Source organism: Manacus vitellinus, unplaced genomic scaffold (genome assembly GCF_001715985.3).
Source record: "Manacus vitellinus isolate BGI_N305 unplaced genomic scaffold, ASM171598v3 scaffold_0_pilon, whole genome shotgun sequence".
NCBI lineage: Eukaryota > Metazoa > Chordata > Aves > Passeriformes > Pipridae > Manacus > Manacus vitellinus.
Window position 1 is genome coordinate 31,663,025 of NW_021938789.1, and position 25,684 is coordinate 31,688,708.

At 37.7% G+C, this 25,684-nt stretch overlaps 1 protein-coding gene across 1 annotated transcript in view; it reads right to left on the reverse strand.

The window, feature by feature from the left end:
- Window positions 1–25,684, reverse strand: part of GALNTL6 (polypeptide N-acetylgalactosaminyltransferase like 6) — a 286,364-nt gene that overhangs the window by 76,666 nt on the left and 184,014 nt on the right. Inside the window, exons 5-6 of the mRNA XM_008933115.2 lie at window positions 7,242–7,427; window positions 297–480 (exon numbers count right to left, since the gene is read on the reverse strand). Of these exons, the coding sequence (XP_008931363.2) occupies window positions 297–480; window positions 7,242–7,427 (370 nt within the window). The remainder of the gene's footprint in view (window positions 1–296; window positions 481–7,241; window positions 7,428–25,684) is intronic.

Genomic DNA, 25,684 nt, shown 5'->3' on the forward strand with positions numbered 1-25,684 from the left:
TTTTATTTATAACCACTGAGCCAGGTTGTGTTTCCAGGCACAGTTTGTGAATTTTGCAAATTGTTGCCCTGATCTTTTTCCTAGTTTTGAGGTTTTATAAACCTGTATCATCATCATCATGGTTAGGCTTCGCGAACGAAGATTTGGGATAAACCTGTATAGAAGCTGTTTAATTCTACTACCTTTCACTAGTAGGAAGTGGCCTACATGGAAATGTCTGGGCTTCAATTCTGCTACAGTTACCTTTTCTCCTTGCTCTTCTTCATGTTCCCACTCTCCCCTTTATCACTACTTACTCAAAGGGGTCGCTGGGATCAGCTCTCTGGAGCTCTGGAGGAATCGGTATTCTTTTGTAGTACATTTCCCAGTCAAAAGCTCCTCGCATGGCATCCCCCGCCTGTGCCTCGTAGCCAAAGTGATTGTGGTCAATGACATCGATCATAGGACACACGATGGTTTTGTGGTTAAGTGCAATCTGGTCTGAAAAATGAAAGTAGAAAATAGGAAACGGCATGTCTAGTCAGGCCATCTATCATATTACTGCAAAGTGAATCCCACGGGTTTCTGATGTTTGAAGATTGCTTGCTTTGTGCCCTATGGCCCCCCAAATAATTTCATTTTCAAATCTGTATCAAACTTTTATCTAAAGTGGAATTAATGCAGTTGGGAAATGATTAGAAGTATTTACAGTTCTTTAAAGGGAGGCATATCCCTGTGAGACCCACATGAGTCCAGTCATGTATATCTCTGCCACTTTGCTACTCTTAGCTGTCCCCAATCTGTCAGCTATGAAACAAACCAGCAAGCAAACTGTAAAAATACTCCTTCAGCTGTGGGGAGTGTGTATGGCAAGCTCCTGCAAGAGGGATTTGTGTTCCTAAATGTGAAACTCAGCCCTTGCAACCATTCAGCCACTGTTCCTACGGCTGTAGTGTGCATCAGCTTTGAGATCAAATGCTCTAAATTAAAGGCAAACTCCAACATGAAGAGCAAAACAGAGCTTGTGTCCTTTTCTTGTACCAATCTTTGAGATATAAAGAAGGTTCCACAGTATTATTCTTACCTGCTTTCTAAAGAAAGCAGTTTGGGTTTGCTTTTTTTTAAAGAAAAAAAATGTTAGAACTGTGAGGTTAAATCAAATTCCCAGGTCTAGTATAAGCTCAAAGTGGCCTTCAGTCTGCTTTGGTGAATCCTATTATTTAATCCTACAGAACTCCTCCGAAAAAAAAGGCAAAAAAATAAGATATGCCAACTGCAAGAACTAGGCAGAAGAATGGCTTGAAATTAGGAAATACAGAGAAAATCCAAAAGGATTGACATAAAAGGACAGTAGAAAAACTACCTACAAACCCCTGAAAAAACTAAAATCTCAACATTCCAAGAATAATAAAGCTTTTTCTCTGAATGGCAGCCTAGATCCTTTAAATTATTTAGTATATGTTAGGGCCTACGTGGAAAACTTGGTTTTTGTTTTTAAGGCTTAGGTTTCCCTGGTGCTTGATAATACCCTAAAAATAATCAGAGGGCTCAGTATGGATTGAACACTTAGATAGGAAGGTGTACACCAGTCAGGCGTAGACCAATACTTGTGCAATGATTAATAATACAGATTCTTCTTCCTTGCTTCTGAGGGACTGAAATTAAGAAAAATAGATTATTTTAGCAAAGCATCTGAGTTTTTATATTTATTCTAAGTTGCTGTTAAGAGGCTGTCCAAATCAATGCTGACTGCTAGTGAGAAATTACTGTGACTGGAAGTTCAGCAGGTTTTTACATCCTTATCCTTTAATAGTGAAATAAATTTAAAGCACGGGCTCTTACAAAATTCTAGGAAACTCATCTCAGAGATAATGGCTGCATTACTGTTGCTATTCCAAACATAATTACATTCACTAGTATACTGTGTAGTGTTATCTGTGATCATTATATAAAGTCACTTCTACATAGTATCTTTCCGGTGATGGTCCTGCTAATAGTTATAGGACTCATAACAGTCTGACTCTGTTCCCCCCCTTCTAAATTGATTGGAAGAGAGAAACTAAGTGGGATTGATTTGGCTGGAGCAGGTCAAAGGTAGACTCATAATGCTTTAGCATCCCTCTCTTCATCTTTAAAAGCTGCTGTCTTTAAACACACCGAGGGATTTGAAGTCTCCAAGTCACATGCAGAGATAGTCACGGAGAAATTTATTTGAGCAATGCTCAAACTCGATACCAGTCTTCATTTTGCAACTCTCAAGAATTTTGTAAGTATGATGATGCTTACCTGCCTGCTTTTGTGTATTTCTGCAGAACTTACTTCTCAGCCCCCAAAATGTTTTAGAGATGAGGAACCATGGGAAGATCTTGACTTTTGATGAAACCAGGGTGTTTAGCTATGCACACCAAAAAGCAGAGTAACCAAAGTTGCAGCCTCAATGTTTCTTTCATATGCCTAAAATAATGTATTTTGCATATATACTACTTAGGCTTAAATGTACCGTGATTAAGAATTTAGGAAACAGAAAAAAAGTCTGTAGGGCTAGCTTTCACATTTCACAAGTGTGCTGGTATCATAGCTTTAGAGATGTAAACATGCTGCTGCCTTTGTCACCTACTGCTCTTTACCCCACCTGCTCCTAGTGCAAGACACCCAAAAACACTGCATAAATGCTTCACAATTTCTTTTCCGTTGCCTTTATTCATCATCCTCTCACGAACTCCTACTGGTCCGAAAATATCCATGCATTGTTTCAATGCATCTATGCTGCAGTTAAAGGGAAGAACAGACAGATAAGCATCACCGTACATGCAAAAATCTCGCAGACTTCAGGGAAAGCCTGGGAACAAGAGAGAACATTGCTCAGAGCTTTCTCCCTAGCAATTTAAAGCAATATATAAACACATATTTGAATTCCGCACTTTCAGTATCAAACAGAGTGTGCATACATGGCAATAAACAAGAAGTTTTCAATATTGGATGAGTCACTATTTCAGTAAGCTTTATCTTTATGAGAAAGATGCACCTCTTTAATTTCAAGTGGTTGTTTCAAATTGACCTGGATAAAGTAACAATGCCAAGTTGCAAATACTCTTATTTTTGCAATTTTTCATTGGAAATACTATTACTGTCCTGCTTAAATATGAGATTACAGATAGTGACAACATTTGAGTGGTTCAGCAAATTACGTCTTGCTATCTGAGTTGCCATAAGTGCTTGTATCCTCAGTTTCCCCACTGACAAGCAATACATCATATACATGTTGTGGAGATGGATGGTTGTAGTGAGTGAGTGTTTTGATAACTTGCTAAGCATAATCTAATCATGATACAATTTTAATTTTTGGTCAGGAAAAAAACACATTTTAACAAACCTAGTTCTGGTACCCTATGGGACTACTGATCTATTGCCCATCTCTCCGCTTACTTCTCCTGCAGCAACATCAGGAGAAGGAAATATGTGCCTGCACCTTTCAGCTGGTTCACCATTCAGTTTCTTATCTGCAATAACTGTGACTTCACACTGCACTAAACTGCCAACTACAGCATCTAGAGCCCAAGTTACACCTTTCCTTCTGCTGACTTTATACCACCAAGGAGTGACAACAAACAGCTGTATTTGCCAGCCTTTTTACATCACTACAGCTGCCCACTCAGTGAATATGAGTATCTGGTATCTCAGTGTCTTATCTAAGTTTAACAGCCCTTTTAAGCTAAATAAACTAAATAAAGCTTAAAGAAAATAAAGTCATTTTACACCAGTTTTTAAGAAAGTAAAACAAAGGACTGTAACTGCAAACAACTGTGGCTCAGCTCTACAAAGCCAATTAGACACCCTACAAGTAATAAAATAACTCAGTTTTCCTTTGGTCTAAAAGCTGACAGTCAATTCTGAAAATATAAGTTAGATACTTAAATGTAAGAACCATCTTTAAGTGATAGCTCTCAGTTTCTTCACCACCCCCTTTGTCCTCTAACTTTCAAGGTCTTGTTTTGAACAAAAGCTGAGCTGGAACAGTGGAAACCACTGCCCCTCTCAGTGAAGGCTGCCAGCCCAGAGCAGGGCTGAACTGTGTTCTTGTTTAGGATTTTTCACTACACATGGCAGAAACAATCAGAGCTAAAGTAGGTTAGTTTCAAAGCAATAAACACCCAACATATCCTCTGTTGTGGTTTCCCTGAATGACTTTCAGTCACATGCAGTGCTGAGTGAATCATTAGATCTTCAGATAAACACTTGAAAATATACATTAACTTTACTATTATTAGAAGCCAGGTGTCATCTGATTTCAGTATAGTAAATATTTGCCATCTAATGTTTATAAGAAAGTTCTCTCATCCCTTTAGGAAAACAGGGTATCCTTAAATATACTAAATGTGTGTTCATTCTCTATTTGTCCTTCTTCATGTAATGCTCTACTTTTTCTTTCAAAATATCCCAGTATTCCCCAAGATTCATTTTTAGATCCTCTGGTTGGTTGGTTATCTATGGAAATTCTACTACATGTGGAATGAGAAAGATCTCATTCCACTTGAGAACTAAGGACTTTGTCACTAATGAAGTTTCTCTCATCTTTCCAGTTTTATGGTTTGAGGATGAGAGTTGAATACCCAACCGCAACCTAACTGCAATTATGAATCCTGTGTCACCATTCTATTATTTTTCCATTTTTATAGGGTGAAACCTGGCTAGATGTATGGAATAGACTATCTGGAGTGAGATAACGTATGTGCAGGACAACCAGGGGACCAGGTCCAGCCAGCATAGGTTTATTAAAGTCTGGTCTTGCCTGACTAACCTATTTCCTCCTATAAGCAGGTGACCTGACTAGTGGATGAGTGAAATCTGTGGATGTTGTCTACCTGGACTTCAGTAAAGCCCTTGATACTGTCTCCCACAGCATTCTCCTGGAGAAGCTGGCAGTTTAGATGGGTGCACTCTTCACTGGGTAAAAAACTGGCTGGATGACCAGGCCCAGAGAGTGGTGGTGAATGGAGTTAAATTCAGCTTGCAGAAGGTCACAAGTGATGTTCTCCAGGGCTCAGTACTGGGGCCACTTCTCTTTAACATCCTTACCAACGATCTAGATGAGGGGATCAAGCACAACCTTAGTCAGTTTGCAGATGACACCAAGATGGGTGAGAGTGTCAATATGCTGGAAGGTAGGAAGGTTCTGCAGAGGGATCTGGACAGGCTGGATCAATGAGCTGAGGCCCGGGGGTCACAACAACTCCATGCAGTGCTACAAGTTTGCAGATGCATGGCTGGAAAGCTGTCTAGAGGAAAAGGACCCGGGGGTGCTGGCTGACAGGTGGCTGAACATGAGCCAGCAGTGCCCAGGTGGTCAAGAAGGCCAGTGGTATCCAGGCCTATATCAGCAAAGTACGGCCAGCAGGACCAGGGCAGTGATCACACTCCTGTACCAGGCACTGGTGAGGCTGCACCTCAAGTCCTGTGTTCAGTTTTGGACCCCTCACTACAGGAAAGACATTGAGGTGCTGGAGAGAGTCCAGAGAAGGTCAGCAAAGCTGGTAAAGGTCTGGAGCACAAGTCTGCTGAGAAGTGGCTGAGAGTACTAGGGTTGTTCAGTCTGGACAAAAGGAGACTTAGAGGAGACCTTATTATGCTTTATAACTACCTGAAAATAGGTTGTGATGAGGTGGGGGTCAGTCTCTTTTCCCAGGCAACTAGTGATAGGATAAGGGGAAATGGCCTCAAGTTGTACCAGGGGAGGTTCAGATTGGATATTAGGAAAAATTTCTTCACTAGTTAAGCATCAGAACAGGCAACCCAGGGAAGTGGTGGGTTCAACATCCCTGGAAGTGTTCATAAAATGCATGGACTTGGCACTTCATGATATTGTTAGTGGACATGGTGGTATCAGGTGAAAGGTTGGACTCGATGATCTTGCAGGTCTTTTCCAGTCTTAATGACTCTATGGCTCATTTCGGAGAAGAAAGTAAGAAAAGGAACTGTTTTTGCAACTTGCAGTTTTCTCATGTTACAGTTTGCAAAATAGAAGGGTTACTGCTGTAACTTAGCAAAAGACTTCGGAGGAACAAGAGTGAGAAACTTCTTGAGATTTTTTTAATTTGTGGCAATGTATTATGAGAAGTGAGGCAAAACCAGAAAACAAACGAAAGGTGGTTGTATATGTAGAGTGCTCTGGAGGGTTTAACAGCTACTTGTTGGGGATGCTTGTTGAAGGTTTGTTAAAACTTGTATTTTTCTCTGCTCCTTTATACCATTTGTGCTTCACATGAAGTCATGGAGGTTATTTTTAAAAATGCGGATGTTGTGACTAAGGGCAAAGGGGTAACAAGGGGAAAGACTGTATGCATAATTTGATACAGAAACTAGAAAGTATAAAATTTAGAATTTTGTGCATTATCTTGTTATTGATCTGAAGAGAAACTAGTATTTTTTTTTTGTCTCTAGTGATAGTTCATTAGCAGAACAGCACATCTTGCCTGGAAATGCTTTATCAGCTTACTGTGTGGCCCAACAGTCCAAACAACAAAATTCAAGAAATAATAACCATTAATTGGTGAAACCATAACCTGTTCTCCACTTACAACAGGCTTTTTAAATTAATACAAATTTCTTTAATAGGAAACTCAGAAATTTTCTTTGGTTACGGTAGCAAAAGAAGCACTCTACAAAGCATATACACTTTGCATGTGGTCAGGTGTGTAGAAAAGTGGACATTGTTTCCTAAAGTGAAATCCTAGGCTACAATCGATTCTTTCCATTCCTTTGACTAATGGAGCTTTGCTGGCTGCAGCTGGAATCCAGCAAAGCAGTCAATAGCATATCATTCTTTCTGAGCTTCCTGTTGTGAATGCAGTTGCTACTGGCTTAAACACTAAGGCCTTGGATACATTTACAGTAAAAACTGTTTTAATGAAATGTGGAAGACTAGGAAGGAGTACAATACCTACATAAGAAAACTTTCCTGGTATATAATGAGGACATAGCATAATACTAGATTTAGTACTGTATTTCGTAGTATTAATAATAAAACACATTGTAACTATATTAGGCCAAAGAGATACTTCAAAATTTTACTAATTCTTTAGTCATAAGAAACAAAATGGAGCTGCTTACACTTCTCAGAGTTCTCTCTCATGATGACACTTCAGACACTGCAGCAGAACTTCAAACACTTTGATAAAGTGTATGTCCTGCTTATTGTGGGACACAGCTTCAGTTGTTTGCTCTATGTTCTAATTTTAATGTCTGATGAATGCTCATACACTTACTAAGCAAGGGAGGCAGCCAATTCACGTTGACTTCGCAATGGGAATCCAGAAATGTCAAGACTTCTCCTCTAGCCAGTGAGGCTCCTAGCAGTCTGGTTCGAATGAGCCCTTCTCGTTTCTTGGTTCGTACAATCCTCACTTTGGCAAAACGGACCATGTATTCCTCCAGCTTCTCTTTTAAATGTTCTAGAAGGAAGGGCAAAAAAAGCGTCAGTGGTACCAGGGCTGGAGGAACCAACAGAAGGACAGGTTGGCATATAACCTGCAAGCAGCTTATCTACTTCCATCTCTTGTCACTTCAAGTCCTTCAAACTGCCATAAATCCTCCCTGAAGTGGTTCAGAAAGTGCAAATATTCTCTGTTTTATCACACAGAGGAAGACACTGACACTCTGCTGCAGTTGCTACTGGCAACCTGCCATCCACAATATAATAGCCAAAACAACTGCAGGATATTCATCCATCCTCTGGTTCCTGCAGCCCAAGGCCATATAAACATTCTGGCATGCTGTTTTAGAAACAGTGTCCTTTCCAAATGGGTCTCCTATATCAACTAATTATGAAGAACTATGCATGGAAATAAATTTTAAAAAATAAAACTAGAATGATTATGTTGTTTTTGCAATGGGAAGGGAAACAGATATGAAGAAAGATCTTAATAGCTGGATACCAGCATGAAGCATATAGACAGACAGTTGACTTCCTAGTAAAATCAAGCTGTAGATGTAGAATAGTTGATAGGTTCTCTGATCTGCAAAATCCGTCTCTGTTTGTATCACAAAACATCATCTTTGTTAACATTTTTTCTTCTGACTAGAAATGCACACTAAAAATCATAAAAAAACCCAACAACAAAAAACACCCTATAGTTTAACTGCTTCCTAAATACATCTACAACACAAATCCTGATCTTTGGTCTTTGCTGTAAACCCTCAGCTTTCCAGACTCATTACTTCAGAAAAATATGATAACTTCATTTGTAAAGGAAAAAGGGAGAGAAAAGCTTAGTCTCTGATAATTAAAACTGTTGATAAGCCACATTTAGTGATGCTAGGGGTTGCAAGCTAAGTCTCAGTGAAATGGTTTTCCCAGGTTATGATTGTTTCTTACATTAGTTACTGATTCTTTGGACTTTTAGGGACAGCACAGGCCTTGATTCAGACATTACATCATAATAGATTGCAAGAAATGCAAAAGGACTGCCATTTAGCAGTACTCTGGAGTACTGGAGTACCTGCTGACACACAGACTACAGGCAATGAGCAAATAAGTCACAGTGCAGACAATAAAGGATCTTGTGTGAAAGATCTAGTTAGCAAACACATAAGACTCTCCAAATTTACCTGTAAATTAGGAGGAAGTAGAACACTGATGTGTAGTTATGTGTATTCAGTGGGAGAGTGCTACACTGGATGCTCCTCTGCACTGAGGAATCCTGATGCATGCTGGCACAGAAGAGGGATCTGGGAACATCAGCTTGCAAGGATTACAGAACAGGATGGGGCTTTTGGGAGGAGAAACTCGACACTTTGGAGATGTGCTGAGTCAAGAGAGTGGTTTGTGTTCATAGTACTGCTCAGGAGAAGTATTAGAGCAAGTGAGGAAAGCCAAGATTGGGAGGGTGGGAGAAAGAATGACATTCAGATATATAGAAAATGGTTTTTGTTTTCTACTCTGTGGTTGACTGTAGAATATACATTTAAATTCTGAAATAAGAAGGAAAGAGGTATCCCTTTATCCATCCCATTTCACTACTTACATACTCAATAAAAAACTGACACAATCCCTCAAAAGTCACAATGTCAAGAGATGTTTTGTGTCCTGAATGGTGGGCTTTTGTATGACCAACCATATTCACAAGACAAAGCTTGTGTGCTACTCTGACTCATTTTAGGTACCAGCTACAATTCAGTATTGTGACTGAACTGAGGTTCATTCAAGTCTTGGATCATTTTGTGTCCACAGGTAAGACACTTTAAAGTGTGTATTTATTGAACTGTTTTCCTGTTTTTATGAGCTCCATTGAGACTATTCCCTTGGTGCTGGAACACAGAAGAAGGGAAACAGAGTTTAAAAACAAAGATACAAAGACCTTGCAGGTAATATAAGAAAGTCTGTTAGGGTTGTCAGTCTGGATTTTTTTCTATATTGTAAGTCGTATCATCTAATAGCCAGGAAAAATGAAACAGCTCCAAAGTGACAGGTTATTACATATTTCCAGAGTAAATCAAACCTAATCTGTTAGGTACCATAGCTTCTGTTAGTCCTCAGACACCAGAAATTTCCTGTATTTCTCTAAGGTCACCTAACCCTTTTCCTTTGACCTCTTGCACCCATAAGTTTGCACTGAATAGTGCATAGAGACCCAGCACCAAGAGCAAGACCACATTGCTGTGCACTATACAGATAAGTAATAAAAAGAATCAGGTTACTCAGCCTGAACACAGCTCTCCAATTGTGGAAGCAAGCATTAAATGCCTTGGTTATAGTGCAAATCTCCCATCATCACCTGCCTACCCTTAGAGACTCCAGTTGATCAGAGTATAGCTCTGAATTTGATTATGTATCAGATACAATTACTTTAGTCTTCCTTGTGAGCTGGTTCTATGCAGTTTCCCTCCTTGTATGTGAAGGCAGCTACCAAGAAAGCACCGAAACTCTCTGATGGAGAGAAGCAGGAGCCTTACTCGAACAACCCAAATTGTTTGTGGTATTGCTAGGCTCTCTGCTGCCTGTAGGCACACCTGAATTGGACATTCACTAGTTAGGTGTCACAATGGTTAAGGTAAGGCCCTTTCAACAGGCAGTTTTGAATATGGCCACCACTGGTGTTTAAATGAACTAATACAAATGCATTCTTTTCATGTATTCTGACTGTTAACATTTGTCTTGGGCCAAATTAATTCAGTGAAATTCAGTCTTTTACAAAGGACTTAATTTCATTCCTTTCACATCTTGCAGTGAGCAAATTCTGAAAGCTTGAGTGCCTATCTTTTCAGGAAAACACTTCAGAGAGAGATGATGTAAACTCTCATATTATGATACATTCTTTTCTGTTCTTATATCAATTGCTAAATAACAATGGAGTTGAATAATATGATTTGATTGTCATCAGTTGTACTGGACCTTGAACTCCATGAAATCAATGGTAGTTCACACTGTTCTTTCATTGCTTCATATTCCCCGCAAACTCAGGAAAAAGGTCTCTCAAATTTTAAACTTTTTTTTTTTTTATGTGAGAATAATATATGAAATTCTGTGGAGCAAACAAGAGCTCTGTACCACCTTCCTCCCTCTCTCTCACATAGCTCTTCACACATTTCAGACAGCAGGTCACCTGATTTGTGAAGAACTGCATTAAAACATCCAGCAAATCTTTTGATGCCAGAATCACATATCCCAAAATTGTTTTCATCTAGTCAATTAGTTCCATAACTGAATAATTTTATTATTTTCTCTCTGTTGCTCAAAGAACAAGTTGAAAAAAAGCAGTATACAAACATAATTTGCACACCTTGTTTACACAGAATTCTAAACGCATCCTCATTTAGACATATCTGGAAGTAGTCAGGAAGAAAACAAAACTAATAAGTGGTAAATTTTATAGAGCTTATTTAGAAAAATGACATTAAAAAATCAAGTCTGCATACAAATCAACATATATAGATTACTAGAGATACATAAGGTATTAAAATTTTATAAAACAATTACATGTTAGTAATATCCTAACCGTTAAGTCACAACATAGTCAAAGAGATGCCTGTAGCAATACCTACTGTATCTTTAGCTTTGAGATATGGCAAGGAAGGCAGTTTAGGAATTTATTTGGGAAAAAAATCACAATAGCTACAGATAACTATAAAAACACTGCAAAGTATTTAAGTTCAATGACCAACTCCAATATGGTTGTCAGAATTAAAAGATCTTAAAGTGAAGGAAAAAAATTCCCTTTTGGATCCATAAGTAATGATTTTTTAAACTTAAATCAATATGAAAGTGCTCTCATGCTCTATTTTCTCCTGTAATGTCTTGTAGCAATATCTGTTTTGAATCTTATCAACCTCTAAAAGCATAAATAAAGACAGAGTAACAGCCAGCAACAGTAGAACAGTATGTAGACCATAGGAGTTTTAAAGAAAACTGCAGTGTTTTTTACTATTTATATAAGTAGTAAAAGCGTATCTTTCATGTTGAACCACTCATTAAATGTACTCCTGCTTTACTTAAGACTCTTTAAAGCAAAATGGTAAGTCTTAAGGACCTTCAGTCAGCAGCTGGCTTTAAAGGCTAACTACTTAATGCAAGAGCCCGTGTTTGAGCCAAGGGTCATGAAGACATACCTGCTCTGACAGACAATAACTGGGAATCTCACAGCTCAACTGTTGCTTAAAACAGACAAGACAAGATTTTTTAATTCTCTGTATGGGAATAATTGTGATTAAAAAATGATCTCAGTGTTTGTGATCACTGACAAATTTGGATTTTTTTAGTCTAGTATTATGCCAAATATATTAAAATATACTGCCCCTTTTCACAGAATTCCATAAATTTCCTTTACAGAACACCAAATGATATTTTATTTCCTACAATACAACTGCATTTTCTCACAGATTCCAATTATCTTGTTGCTAATATTATCTCCAGAAGAAGCATCTCACACACAAACCCTGTATATTACACACATACATTTACAAGTAAACTCAAGTGCACAAGTAAACACGCATGAATCAATGTCAGCGCAAACCTGTAATTCTAAACAAATTCTTTGAAAGAAATGATAATGCAGTGTGTAAAATAGAAAACAACCTGTAATAAAAAGACCTTTAAATGTCCAAGGGAGAACACATTTTGCCCATTTATTACCAAAGGAAGCAGTTCAAACAGGTTTGCCATGACAACAGAACAGGGACGTAGGATGGTTTAATTTATATGCTGTAATATTACATAAATTCCACTTTCAGAGCTGGGCATGAGAGAGAAGCCAGTATTTAAATTCTACAGTGAGTTCTAAGTGGTACCTTTTGCATATAAAGTAGTCAAAGCCCCTGTCAGTGGATATGGTGAGCAAATGTCTAATTTGTAATTTAAAAGAAAATACATCATACTTTTCTTTACAGTGTTGATCAAATGAACCCATGAATCAGAAGTTTGACACATGCCAGTCACCTGCCAGGGTAAGAGTTGGCACAAGCGGTGACAAATAAAGGATAATGCATGGGCAGGAGGTTTACAGGCTGTCACTACTCTGACAAGTGATGATAAAGGGAAGCATTATGTCTCTTCTTGTGACATCCTGTAAACAAATTCTCCATTGTAATTATTCTGTATGGGCCTCCTCTGTCTTCATTTAAAGTCTGGAGAAGTTTTTCTAGAATAATAGCAGACACACAGTTGCCTGGTCATAGTAATTAAAGATCTACTCAAGCGGAGTATCCATTTACTTAATTTGGTGCCCAGAAATAAATTGGAAATCAAGGTTCTGCCTTTGTCAGGAAAAAATTGCATAGTAGCAAAACGCAGAACTGCAATTCTTCTGTCTTGCTGGGATGCACACAGGAAGAATTTCATTATCACATTAGAACCACATGGCAACATGTGCTATGTGACAAGAAATGTTCCCCCAGGTTTATAAGGTTATTGAGAAGGCATTAAAGAGACTTAAAAGATCATATGAAAGCTAGACCTGGTCTTCAGGACTTGCTTGACTGAAGTATGGTCCATGAAAAAGGAAGGAAAATAAAGCCTTTTGTTGAGCCCTGCTTCTGGACAGCCAGGCAGGTCTACCAAAATCTCTGCCTGTAACACAGCCCCTCTCCACCACCTCAAATTTCTGTCCAAAAGTATTGACAATTTCTGTTAAAGTATCAGTGACTTGCAAATTATCAAACAATTAAGAGCAGCAACAGAGTCTGCTAAATGCCCAGATAAACAATCTGAACTTAATCTGTTTATTTCTAACCTTAATACCAGAAAAGGTATGCTGGCCTCTCCTGCTATCTCAGCACATGCATATGTGAGGAAGCAATGCTGCTAAAACCATAGCAGTCTGTGATCTTAGGTCAGTAAAACGATATACAAACAACTATTTTTGTTCGTGAAAATGAAAGCTGTCAAATGGCTATTCTGACATGCAACAGCCATGAGGTCAGCTTCTTTGAGGCTCAAGATTTTCCTCAATCTTTTTTATTCTTTGGCCAGCAGCAAAGAGCTTTGTGCCCCATAAGCACAGAAAAACCTGCAAGTACATTTATGCACTATCCCTGGCTCTCATAGTGAGAAGGACCTCCATCACCTTACTGGGTCCTTTCTGCAAGTTGGGATTATCTTCCCAGGTAAAATTATCAAGGATATCCTCCATTCCTTTCCTGAAGCCTTGAGCATATCTTTTTCCTCAAACAAATCAGCTTAATCTTTTGGTGACCGACTTAAGCTCGATAAAAAATACATAAAGGAAACTTAGTGGCCCATGGTTTTTCTGTTATTATTTGTTTTCTGCTGCAATTGTCAAAATAGCCCTCTCCAGTGCAGTGTCATTATTTTTACTTTCCCTGCCTGTATATATGCTACCATAAAAGCAAATCAGACCGTAGAGAGAATACAAGATGATTCCGTGAATTTGGGTACATTTTTTTTTTCTCTCAGTTTCCTTTCAAATTTCTTATTTGCAGAAGGTTGGTTGGACGTGTTAGTTGAACATAGAAAGGTTACACAGTAAGCTGCCACTTTTTCTAGCCAAGTCAAACTCTACAAGGACAATTCCCCTGTTTACAGCTCTGGATAAACTAATCCACTGTTGCACTACCCTTTTTGCGAATAAATCTTTCCTAAAATCCAAACTGAATCCTTCCAAGCTGCATTCTGGGGTTATTGTACAATCCGCCAGTATCAGGCAGAATTTGGTTCTGTCACCTGTGCAATTCCCATTCAAGCTGCTGTGGGCAGCTACTAGATCACCACTTAGCTGCTGGTTTGCCAGACTAAACAAGCCCAGGTTTCTCAGCCTCTTCTCAAAGGTCACATACTTTTGGCCCATGACATTCCTGCCAGTCCTCAGCTAAGCTAACTCCAGCTGTCATCCTTCTTGAATCACAGAGCCCAAAACTGGATGCAGAATTAGAGTTGTATGGAGAACCAACTTTGTTAAAAGCATAATTGAATTTTATCTGCTTACTCTCATTCTAGCATACCCCAATCCAATCTGCCTTCTTGGTGATTAAAGGCCACCACTTTCTCCTATTCACTTGGTATCCACTGTGATGTTTGCAGGGCCTTTACAGCACACCAGCTATCCAGTTTGTACCTTTATTGGTATATGGGGTTATTCACCTAGGTACAGAATCTAGCACTCCTTGTTGAACTTCATGAGATTTATTTTGCCCAACTGTAGAACTTCCTATAATACTTGATGTGTCAATCACTTTCTCCATTTTAGTATCATCCCCAGATTTGCTGAGGGTATTCTGTCTCATCGTGCAAGTTATTGGTGACTAACACTGACTCCACTACTGACCTAAGATATTCTGTCAAATAATCCTGACTAAGGAAACCTGGTGGAAAGATGGGGAAGTTTTCTGCCAAACAGACTCGAGCACCTCATCCGTAGCCATTCCAGATTACAGCAAGTTCCAGAAGCAGACAGGTAGCGTGGAAACTACTGGATATGGTAAGGTTAATACAGACTGATAAATAGGAGCAAAATTTATAACTACTTGGTAAAATAGCAACAAGATTCATCTCATTTTAGTGCTAGATAACCCATTCTTTCCAGATGGTTTTGCACACCTAAGAGTAAGATCACTTGAGAAAACCTGTGTACTTACTGCTGATCTGAAGTAGCATTGTTTTGAGAGATATTTGTGCCAATCACTTGGAAACTTGTTTTGGCTGTGATGTTTGAGTTAGCTGGCTTGAGGCAAGCTAAAAAGCAGTCTCTTTATTCTGATATTAATAGCGAGCCAAGCTAAAATGCAGTTTCTTTTTCTGATCTTAATAATAAGTCAAAGTCCTTGGATGATATACTATAAGTCTATGGAGAGTATCCTGAATGTGTAATAGTTCTGTTCACTGCTTGCAAATCAATGACTATAAACTTCCAGATATCACCTTCATTTTGATGTTGAATTTCAACTTCAGCCTGTTAAAGTTGAAAGAATCTCCAGAATCAATTGTAAATACACGTTCTTCTGCCACGGTCTGAAAAGGTCAGAATTACTAAGAGCAGGAGGCTGAACAGAGCAGATAAATACATAGTTAAGCTTGATTTCCTTCATGATAGACTTAATATAAGTTTCTCTGAACAAATCTCTTTTGTTGTGTGTCTCATATAGTCATAAAAAAAGAGCAACTGGGACTGCAGAATCTGTAAGACTAGCTGGATTTGCTGAGACTTTTTCAGCCTATAGTTCCACTCAACAGATACATGCAGAGGTCCTGGTATCTCCTTATTCCACTTCCCTGAGCCCAGGTAATTGTGACTTACCACAGTTGTTCTGTTGTTCTGTCCCAGAAGCACCTGGGACCTCTTTGTCAACAAGATGAGTGTCCAGGTGATTACACACACGTTACTCAGATATAGGGTGTGGTGACTGCTTACACAGATGCCACTGAAGCATTATTAAACTCTTGAGGTAATTTTCCATTCCAGATTTTGTGAACAGGGAAAGGAGTGAAACACTTCATTTTTAGGTTGCAGCAATTTAGCACAGTAAGTTAGACCAAACCATAAGCAACTAAGGCTTGCTAGTTTGTCAGTAGTGCTGACACACTCCAAGTTTTCCTTTTTAATAAGGAATAATGAAAGATTTTTCTTTTTATTTTATTTCAACTGCCAGTTGCAGGAGGTGGTTCTTGATACTCTCAGTGGTGTTGTGGTGTGGTAACATGTCTTTTATGCAGTTGATAGCAGACTCCTTCATTTGCATCAGTCTAGCTCAGAGAAAGGGGTCTCCAGCTGGGAAAAAGGTGGGGCTACCTTTTACCCACAGACTAAATGATCTAATCGTTATTTATCATCTGAAAGCCTCCAAAGTAAGAAAATTACCAAAATCTTATTTTTCATATGACAGTTCGACTCGTCCAGGTATTAAGCAATGCTTAATGTATTTTATACATTAAAATGGAGACAGAAATAAGCACTTACTCCTTATTAATTGATCCTATGTGGTTAATGCACAAAATTAAACAAATTAAAAAAAAAACAAAAACAAACCTTGGTATCCACCTCAGCTTTTTGCTCTGTCTTTTGCAGCCAGGACAATTAATGTATCTCCCCAGAAGAAATAAATCTTGTAAATTAAAATATTTAAAATAAAGACTATTGTTATTTCTTTGAATTTTCTTTTTATCTAATTTTGTAGCAATTATCTTTTATATGTCTCAGGCTGTTCACATACTTTCAATGTTTGTGTTCAGAAAAGGATTTTGGAACTGCCTGAAAAAAACTATGACCTGCTTCTTATAACTAAGACCTGCTTCTTCCTATATGTGCCCCTACCTATTTTTTAATGCTTCCCCAATATTAACTTTGAAAAAAGTGAGGAAATATGTTATTTTTTTAGCTCTGTTCCACTCTTTGTATGCAAGTAGTTTGCCATTTATAATACATGGATGAATAATTTTGTTCACCAGAGGAAGGACACATTATAAAATACAACCACCTTATGCTGGATAAGGAGGTTGGTTAAGAAGATACAGCAAAGCAGTCTTAAATGAGAAGGAAAAATTAATTAACAGGAAATTATTTTTGCTGCAAGGTAAACATAATAATTGCCTGATTTGGAATGTGATCAAGAAACTGAACCAATTAATGACACAGCAGATTAAACAGGAGAGAGCTCTTAGTGCACAAACAGGAAACAAAAGCTACATTCTTCTCTGCTTGTCCTCCAGTTAACTATATAGGCTGAGAGCACTGAAAGTCCAGTGACTGACCTCAAGGGTGAAAAGAAACCATACAACTCACTTTGAATGGCACTTTGCAGAACATTTCATGCCCTGGAATAACTTTACCACAACAGCAGCATGGGTCATGGAATAAATTCAACCAAACTGGGAAGAATTTGTTCCCAGTATAATTTTGGTAGTCCTGAAATTCCTGTTATGCATACGAGCATACTCAGGTATGCCCACTTGGGTGATGAGAAAGAAGGCAGAAGAGGTTGAAAAAGCTTTTTTATGAGACAATTTTTTTACAACAAAGACTTTACTGTGGTGTAGCAGGGCTCTTCATCCTGGAATGTGGTCAATCAACTCAAAAGGACAATGTCCTATTTGCAAATCTAGGTGGTGGGCTGCGAGGAGGCCCACATACTGATTTTGGTATTGAATTATGCTAAAAGCAGTCTGGCTCATCAACCCCAAATCAACATGCTGGTAGTGAGGTGAAGATTTGAAAGATAAGCTGCTAAGCTGACCTGGAGACATGTGACTGAAAGTCAATCACTTTATACTATAAAAGTCTAGTCCACTTTTATACAATCAGAGTCTTCTAACATACTCTTCTTGGAGTGTGCAAAGATCCTCCCTTGAAGTGGGGACGCCCCTTCAAGGATTCTCCTTGAGCTTAGGAGAAAGACATCTGTTCACACGTGTTGGTATGGTACGTTACACTGATCTCTAATGATTGTTTCTTTTTGCTAACTTTAATACAATTGCTTTGATATAAATGCTTTGATATAGTGCACTATACTATACACTTCTAGTAGTTTTACCTTTTATGTTGTGTAGTAAATAATTCTAAGATCCTTTGTCTAATCATTTGTCATAATAAATAATTAATTTTATATAACTATACCTGGTTTGCCATCTTTAACCCTGCAAGGACAAAGTTGTATTTAAAACCCTTGACAAAGTCTGGGGCTAAGGTTGGATCCAGCCAACCCAGGTTCATTTCTGAGAAGTTCAGAAAGCAAAGGGGTTCTTTCTGCACCTCATGATTCAATGGGAGGGCTTCTCTAACAAACTTTGTCTAAAGCCCCACTCTCACCTGCGATGTGTATGCACACAATTGCTTTGGTACTTCATTACACCACTAATTCAACAAATATAACCGTGGCTACAGCTCGAACAAGGATCTGGGCAACTGCATTAGCTATCAGGGAAACTATAATAAGTATACAGTAAGATAATGAAGAAATGTACAGCTGCCTTTACAGATCATTCTCTGGATGCAATTATGTAGTACAGATCTGCCAAAAGAGTGACCTTGCTGCATTAAAATTTGATTCTTTTTAACAGGTCTGTTTACTACACAGGCATTTATACAGTAATTTGCCCCCAAAGGAAGCATATTGTGAGATTCCTTCCAGGTTCCAAGACCAATTAGAAGAATGTTAAGCGAATCCAGGGAAGTATAACTTTCCTTAAGATCAATACATTACTCACAAATGCTATCCTCTTGCTTTCAGTCACAATTTTGCATCCTGACAATATCGATTGTTTAAAATTGTAAATGATGACCTGTCAAGCAACACTTCCTTCTACCTTTTGTAACATATTTCTAACACTGCAAAAAGCCTTGCAGATTTTGAGACTTGTTTTTAGACTGACATTTTCTCTCTTTTGCCTGAAACTATCTTTGATATACTCTTAATTCTTCCTCCAAAATATATCACTGACTTTTGCAATAGGTGCTGTTTTTCTCTCATTCTGCTCTTTTTAACCTCTCAAATGCCAAGGACAGATTATATTGGAGAACTAGTAAACCACCACTGTGAGGGTAGCACTGACCTTACATTTGCAGAGGACTGTAACACTTGTCTTTGGGAACAGGGAAAATAGAAGTCTCAGAACTCATGTAACTACTTTTTAAGTGGCATCTAATTCTACAAGAGTAATTCTACTGACATTCTAACTCATTGTAAACCTTAGGCTCTACTAACAAGGTATTGTAATATAGCCATCTACTAACAAAATCTTTGAATAATTTTCTGCCTAACTGAAAGGGCTACACTTCTGTAGTTCTTTTGCATTGTATGTGATAGCCATCCCAGGTAAATGGTCAGGTCCTAAAGAGAGGTTCCAATTAATCTTGTTCCTGAAGAATTCAGTGGGTGTTTTTTCCTATTGCACAGGTTTGTTCTTGTAGATAAGTCCTTGAAATATGCTTTGAAACTGAGATTTCAAAGTATGAAAGAGAGCATGGGCAACATCCTTATTCTCCTTGAAATTTGATATTATATCAAGAGGTTGCTCTTGCCTTCCAACTTTTGTACCAACATTTTTACTTTTAAAAATGCCCTCTCTGATACAGGAACTGGAGTTCTGAGGCACAAAGTCTCTCCTATGGAGTGATGAATTTACCAATGCTCTGCATAGTGCAACAAGATAAAACATGAAGATACTCAATGAGGTTTCTCTAATCTACTGAAAGAGGCCCTAAATGCCTAGCAGTGCAAATGTTAGAACTAAGTATGGAGCCATAAACTTCTAATTATCTACGTATCTCATGACTTTTATTTCCTATAACAAAGCACCTGGTGTTACTGGACTTTTTACAGCTGGAATGCAGGCCTTTATAAGCTATAAGAACATTGATTGTTGAAGCAAATATCCAGTTCCTTCTCTCAATTGCTGCATTCCATCACCCAAATATTTTCTTTTCTTAGTTGTTATTTTGAGAGTTTTCCCCTTTTCAACTTTGTCTAGAGTGGAAACACAATCCTTCTTCTCATACTTTGATACTAGAAAGTTTTTGTTTTTACTAAGCTAGAACTGTAGTTCTCAAAACTGTTTCACTCATTTAATTGCAAAAGTTAGCTGTGTTGTTAGCATAACCTTTGCACTCACTGCTATGTCAAGGAGCACAGTGAAAGAAGGTGGGGTTAATATTACTGAAGAGGTTTTCAGAAAGCTGCAGTCCATGGGAATTCTCTGACAACCTCCTGGCAAAGAAAAACAATCAGTTTAAGCCATGTTTTTTAGATTAGGTCAGGTATCTTTTTTACCCCCTTTCAATATTTGCAACAAACAGTTTGCTTCCAAAATTAGGTAGACAGAAATCTTATCATGAAAGAGTTAGACTGCTGCCTGGGTTACATACTTTGAAGCATGAGAATTAATTATCAAAAAAGAAACTATTCTCTGTTCATAGACTAATCTGCTATGATGATGTTCCTCTACATAATGAGGCAAACACTGATGCATAATTAGGCATCTCCTAACACCAGTATGAGCTATTAATCAAACAATAACACGTTTTTTCATGGATAGATAATCCGCTTTTCACTTTTTATTTAAAACAAGAAAAAGAATAAATAAATGAGCTGCTACATAAATCAAGCTTTGGAAGAGGAGACATCGAGTTCTTTCTTTTCTTTGCTATGTTTTTCTCCCTTTGTTTTAAACATTGAATCAATCTTTCTTTTCCTATCTCTCAGTTGTCACAAGCTGTTCTGCAGTATCACTAATGCTCTTCACATCCTTTTTAGTTTTGCAGGTTGCCTCATTAAGGATAAGAAACAGAACGACATACTGAATATTAAATGAACAGATAAGACCTAAAGTTTAAATAATTAAATAAATAATTATTATATTGAATATTAACTAGCACATCCAAGCTCCTAGCAGCTTTCATATGATGACAATGGAATTAGGCTTAGACTATGCCCATACATTTCTATGCAGCTTATTTTGAACGCTCCTCCAAAACCTACCCTCACCCAAATTGCTGTCTGCCTTGCAAGATCAGAAGACAGAGGATGTGACATAGAATATAATCTAGTATTTTTTATTTTATGGTAACATGGTCATCTCTGGATATAAGAAATAAGGATGGCATGGACTGTTCTAAATTCCCTTGGAAAACTGAGCCTTAGGCTTGTTCCACTTTCATATGGACAGACACATGCATCCAGATCCTAACACAAGAATTTGTTACATCTGGCCTTTACTTGTATAAACACAGCATTGTTCCTAGTGATCTTTTCAAATCTTTCATAAGTAAAGGATTAATGGACTAGCTGGTATCAAGTGAAAAATAAATCATTGTCATGAACATGTCTTACTGCTCTTAAAAAGTTTAAACTATTTCAAAATCAGAATGGACATATCTGCTTTACAGTATTTTACCAATCTTTAAAGATAGACAAAGTGCTGTAATTCTGAATACAATTTTCATACCTTTATTACTGTAAAAACTACAGATTATAGAATCAATAGAGGACATAATCTTTGTGTTTCTTATTTCCTTTCAAATTTCCTTGATACATGAAAAATAACATTTTAAATCTATATTAGAAATGCCTGAATTTAAAAAATATATGAACAGAAAAACAAAAGATGGTGTCATTTTCATTTTAAAGCACTTTTTATTGAGTATTCAGTGGACTTTCAATATCTTGACTGATCCAAGAAGTCCCACTGGTCCTGACCAGAACTACATGAATCTTCCCCTCACCACCATCTTTTCACTAAACTGGAAGTGTTGTGGTTCACACAGTGTGTGTGACTCTACACTTCCCCCCAGTCTTGTGCTGGTGTGAGCTTTCCCACCTTTAACAAAACAAGTCTTTTTAAAGAAATGTCTAACAAAGGGAGTGGGAAAGTTACTGCCATTTGCTGCAAGAATTTATTTTTTTAATCTATGTGTTCTCTGCACTCTAGGTTGAAAACCAGCCATGTGAAGATATACTGCGGTAAGCATGTTAAGTGCAATGCAAAAATAAATCAAGGCAGAAAATACTCTCCCTGCAAAAACTTTTCATTGTCTGAGATACATATCAAGACAAATAATCTCCTCCAGCTACTCAGAATCACACGAGTAGCTGTACCTTTCCAACAATCAACTTACTCATCGCCATGGAGGCTCTGGCAAGGACTTTTCTGGAAAATATACAAGTATTTTTGCATTTTAGCTGCAGTTTGACCTGTAGAGTTGGTAGTTTTTTTTCCATGGAAATGTTTGTAACCACCTCTCTCTCTCCTTTTTTTTTTTTTTTTTAGGTTTTGTTTAATTTTTTATAACTTACTCCTTGTTTTGTTTCTCTGGTTTGTTTAATTTCCGCTTTTAGTAAGGGCATAACTTAGGCCCAAGTAAAACAGGTAGCAACCAAGTAGAACAGGTGTAGGCAAAAGTATGTACAAGCAAACAGAAACAGTACCACCCGTGACCTACATACCAATTTCGTAACTGTTCTTATTTAGTGAATTGTTTAGAAATGAAAGAAATGGGGGGAAAAAATTATCTCAAATTCTCTGATTAGCTAAGACATTCCTAGATTTACTTATCATCAGTTGGAGTGGCAGATGCTTATCACAGTCTGGAAAGTAAACTGTGACAGCTTAATTTCAAAGCTACCTGAGAGCTGGAGCTCTGAATTCTTTCTAGAGATAGGTTTCTGTGTTCATATTTTCTTGGATGCAGCTGAAAGAAAGTAAGAGCAACAGAAAAATAACAGGGGAGTTAATAAAACCTACGGTGGGCAAAGCTAAATATGGGAAAACTATAATGCCCAAACCAGCAGAGTACATAAGTAAAAGGCAAGGTGTAAATGAATACAATATTCTGATATGGATATGAATTCTATTCATACCAGCCTATCATTCTGCTGTAGAAAATGTTGGTCTTTTCGTTCTGCTGTAATGAGCACACTGCATTTTAGCAATACATATTGTAATTTGGTTCACTTTGTGGCTTGGAGTCAAAGGGAAAATACTTAAAACTCACAGGCAAATGAACCTGATTTCCAAATGAACAGCTGGAGATGTTCAGAAGAAGGAAACAGTATGCTACCTGTTTTTTTTCACTGACACACACACTTCACTTTGCAGAGAGGAAATTCTATTTAGGATAAGAGACTCCCTTAACAGGAAATTTCCCTCAGTATGAAGGTGACGTGCTCCATTTGTTAAGATTATGAGACAATGTTTTAAAGTAAGAGCTTTACACAAGTGTAAATTTCAGTTTCAAGGGAATTAAGGATTGAAGGGCTCATTTACATTGTAGCTCTGTGGACCACTCATTTTGGCATGGCCAAGCAGTAGCAATAGGTCTCAGTCTTTATAAAAAAAATTAAACACATCAGGATATGGTATTTGTGCTGTGTATTAAACTTGCTCTATTTTGATTTGCTGTATCTGTAAAAATACATGAGAAACACAGACCATACCTGCAGCTTGTTTAAAGAGCCGATGATTATTGTCTAGCTTTCCCTAGCTGTAACAACACAATTACTGGTGGGAAATTGGCTGCTGTTCATTCTGTGTTTCTAAGCTTTAGTTACATTATCTGATTTTTTTTCTGTTTCATTTTGCTTTGTGTAGTTGCATGGTTCTCCCCCTACAATGAAATCATAGCATCTACAGAGAAGGATAAAAACCCGTAAGTTATTAACCCCAGGAGGAAGAAACCCTCACCCTCTACTTCATATTCCTGTTGGCAAAGAACTCAACTCAATGGAGCAACAAACAGGGAGGGTGAGCATAACGCCATGAAGAGGGTAGATCACAGGATGCTGCCTTAAAACTATTTTAATTGCATCATTAATAAGAACAAGGAATAATTAGACAATTTGCATAAGTGTAAATACAAGTTCAATTGCACTAAATTAAGTGACTGTGATATCTTGATTAGGCAATTAAAACATTAGATCAACAGTACATTTTGATTCTTGGATACAAACATGTGCTCTTTTGTTTACCATGACAAAATTGTATATATAGCAGCACACTTATATCATGCTTTTAGAAGGATCTCACCAAATGTGAGAAAATCAAAAATACTTCAGTTTCCATTGAATATGTCCCAGAAATTTTTCACAATATTTTCAATAGAGTTTCAATAGAGTTGCAATAACTCTACTGTATGTTTCCTTTAGCAACTACTCTAGCAAAACTCTGCAGAATACCTTTAAAGCAACTAAATCAGCAAGGCAGTATTTCATCTATTCGTCAATGTCAATATTGTTTTTACTTTTAAGGCCTTTTGCAGCCTCTGAACACCAGAGCTATCTGTTTCATCAGACAATGGTTTACCATGGGACTTAGCACTTGTTAGTGTAATGATTCAGTATCTGCCGTAAGACTGAGGCACACACACAAGCAATTGCTTTACATATCTAGCAAGTTTATGAAAATGCACTTTGTTTTAAAGCCAAGATCTTCTGAAAGGACTTTTAGATAACATTAATAATTTGTGAAGTATACAGGGAAAACTTCAGCATATACAAAAGAACAGGAGGTAGAATTTATGCTGCCATCTCTGTATTTGACACCTCAGGTGAACTTCACTAAACCTCAGCCAGCCAGGCACAAACTCTCCGGGAGCTGCTGTTCACCAGAGCCACTAGGGTACTGTGTGACTTCAGTTCAGTCCCTGTTTTATTTCATTTTTCCTAAGTTTCGTTTCTGGGGAGTGTGAAGGGCTCAAGGTCACTACCAAGAGGAGCTCTAAGAACTGCTGGGGAATGAGCCAGTGTAGCCTAAGGACTGCAAAAGGCAGCACCAAGTCTTTAGGACATTGTCTCCAAGTAGTAACACGGAACATTCTACTTGTGTATGTACACACGTGAGGACAGGAGGTGACAGCAGATGGGAAATTCACTCTCCGTCAAGCTCCTGTCTCACTCTGGTGACTGGTTAGACAGCAAAAGCGAACAAATTACCATGTCAGGTGGCTAAAGCTGAGAACAAATAATTCTACGCAAACTTAGGGCTATTTATTTTGTAGGAGTCAATTTAATTTTTACAAGTATTTCCGTTTGCTTTGGATTTTTCACCAAATTAATTGTCAGGTTACAGAAACTTTTATTTCTTTTTTTTCAATAAAGCCCAGTTTGTTTGTTTGCCCCAAACTTCACCTATGTTTTGAACATATCTGTGCAGAACAACTGGAACTCTGAATCTATTGTACGCTTCTGAGTAATTCCCCCCCCATAGTTTTTACATTCCTTCACAGTCTCTCTTCTTGGGTAAAAATAATGGATGTATTGCAAAAAAAAGCAAAAAAAGAGATTTTTAAAGTCAGTTAATTATGTGTTCATAAATTGTCTCACACTCTTTATGTAACATTATAGTTACATGAAATTAAAAAATAAAACTAGACTGTGGGCACTGTTTTAGGGGAAAAGATAGACATCACTTGTTATTTTTCATTATTATAACCTAAAGTTAATTTCCTTTTCATATTTCTGAGTGAAAAAGGTGATTACCTCAGCAAAAATGGAGAATGGTTACTACTGGTAACTTTGTGAAACACTCTCAGTTATTCTGCACTAGAATGACATAATGTATTTCATGTCATGTATGACTTGCTAAACTGCCCAAACTAAAAAGACTCGGCAGGACATTTTTTTTCTTTTAATATTTCATAATACTGCCACATGCACTTTTAAACACCCAATTAATTTTTATGAATGTTCTGAATTTTTCTGAAAACAAACCCAAGGTGAATATATGCGTGTTTTAAAAATAGTTACCTTGCACTAAATTTCTCCTGGAAAACTTCAG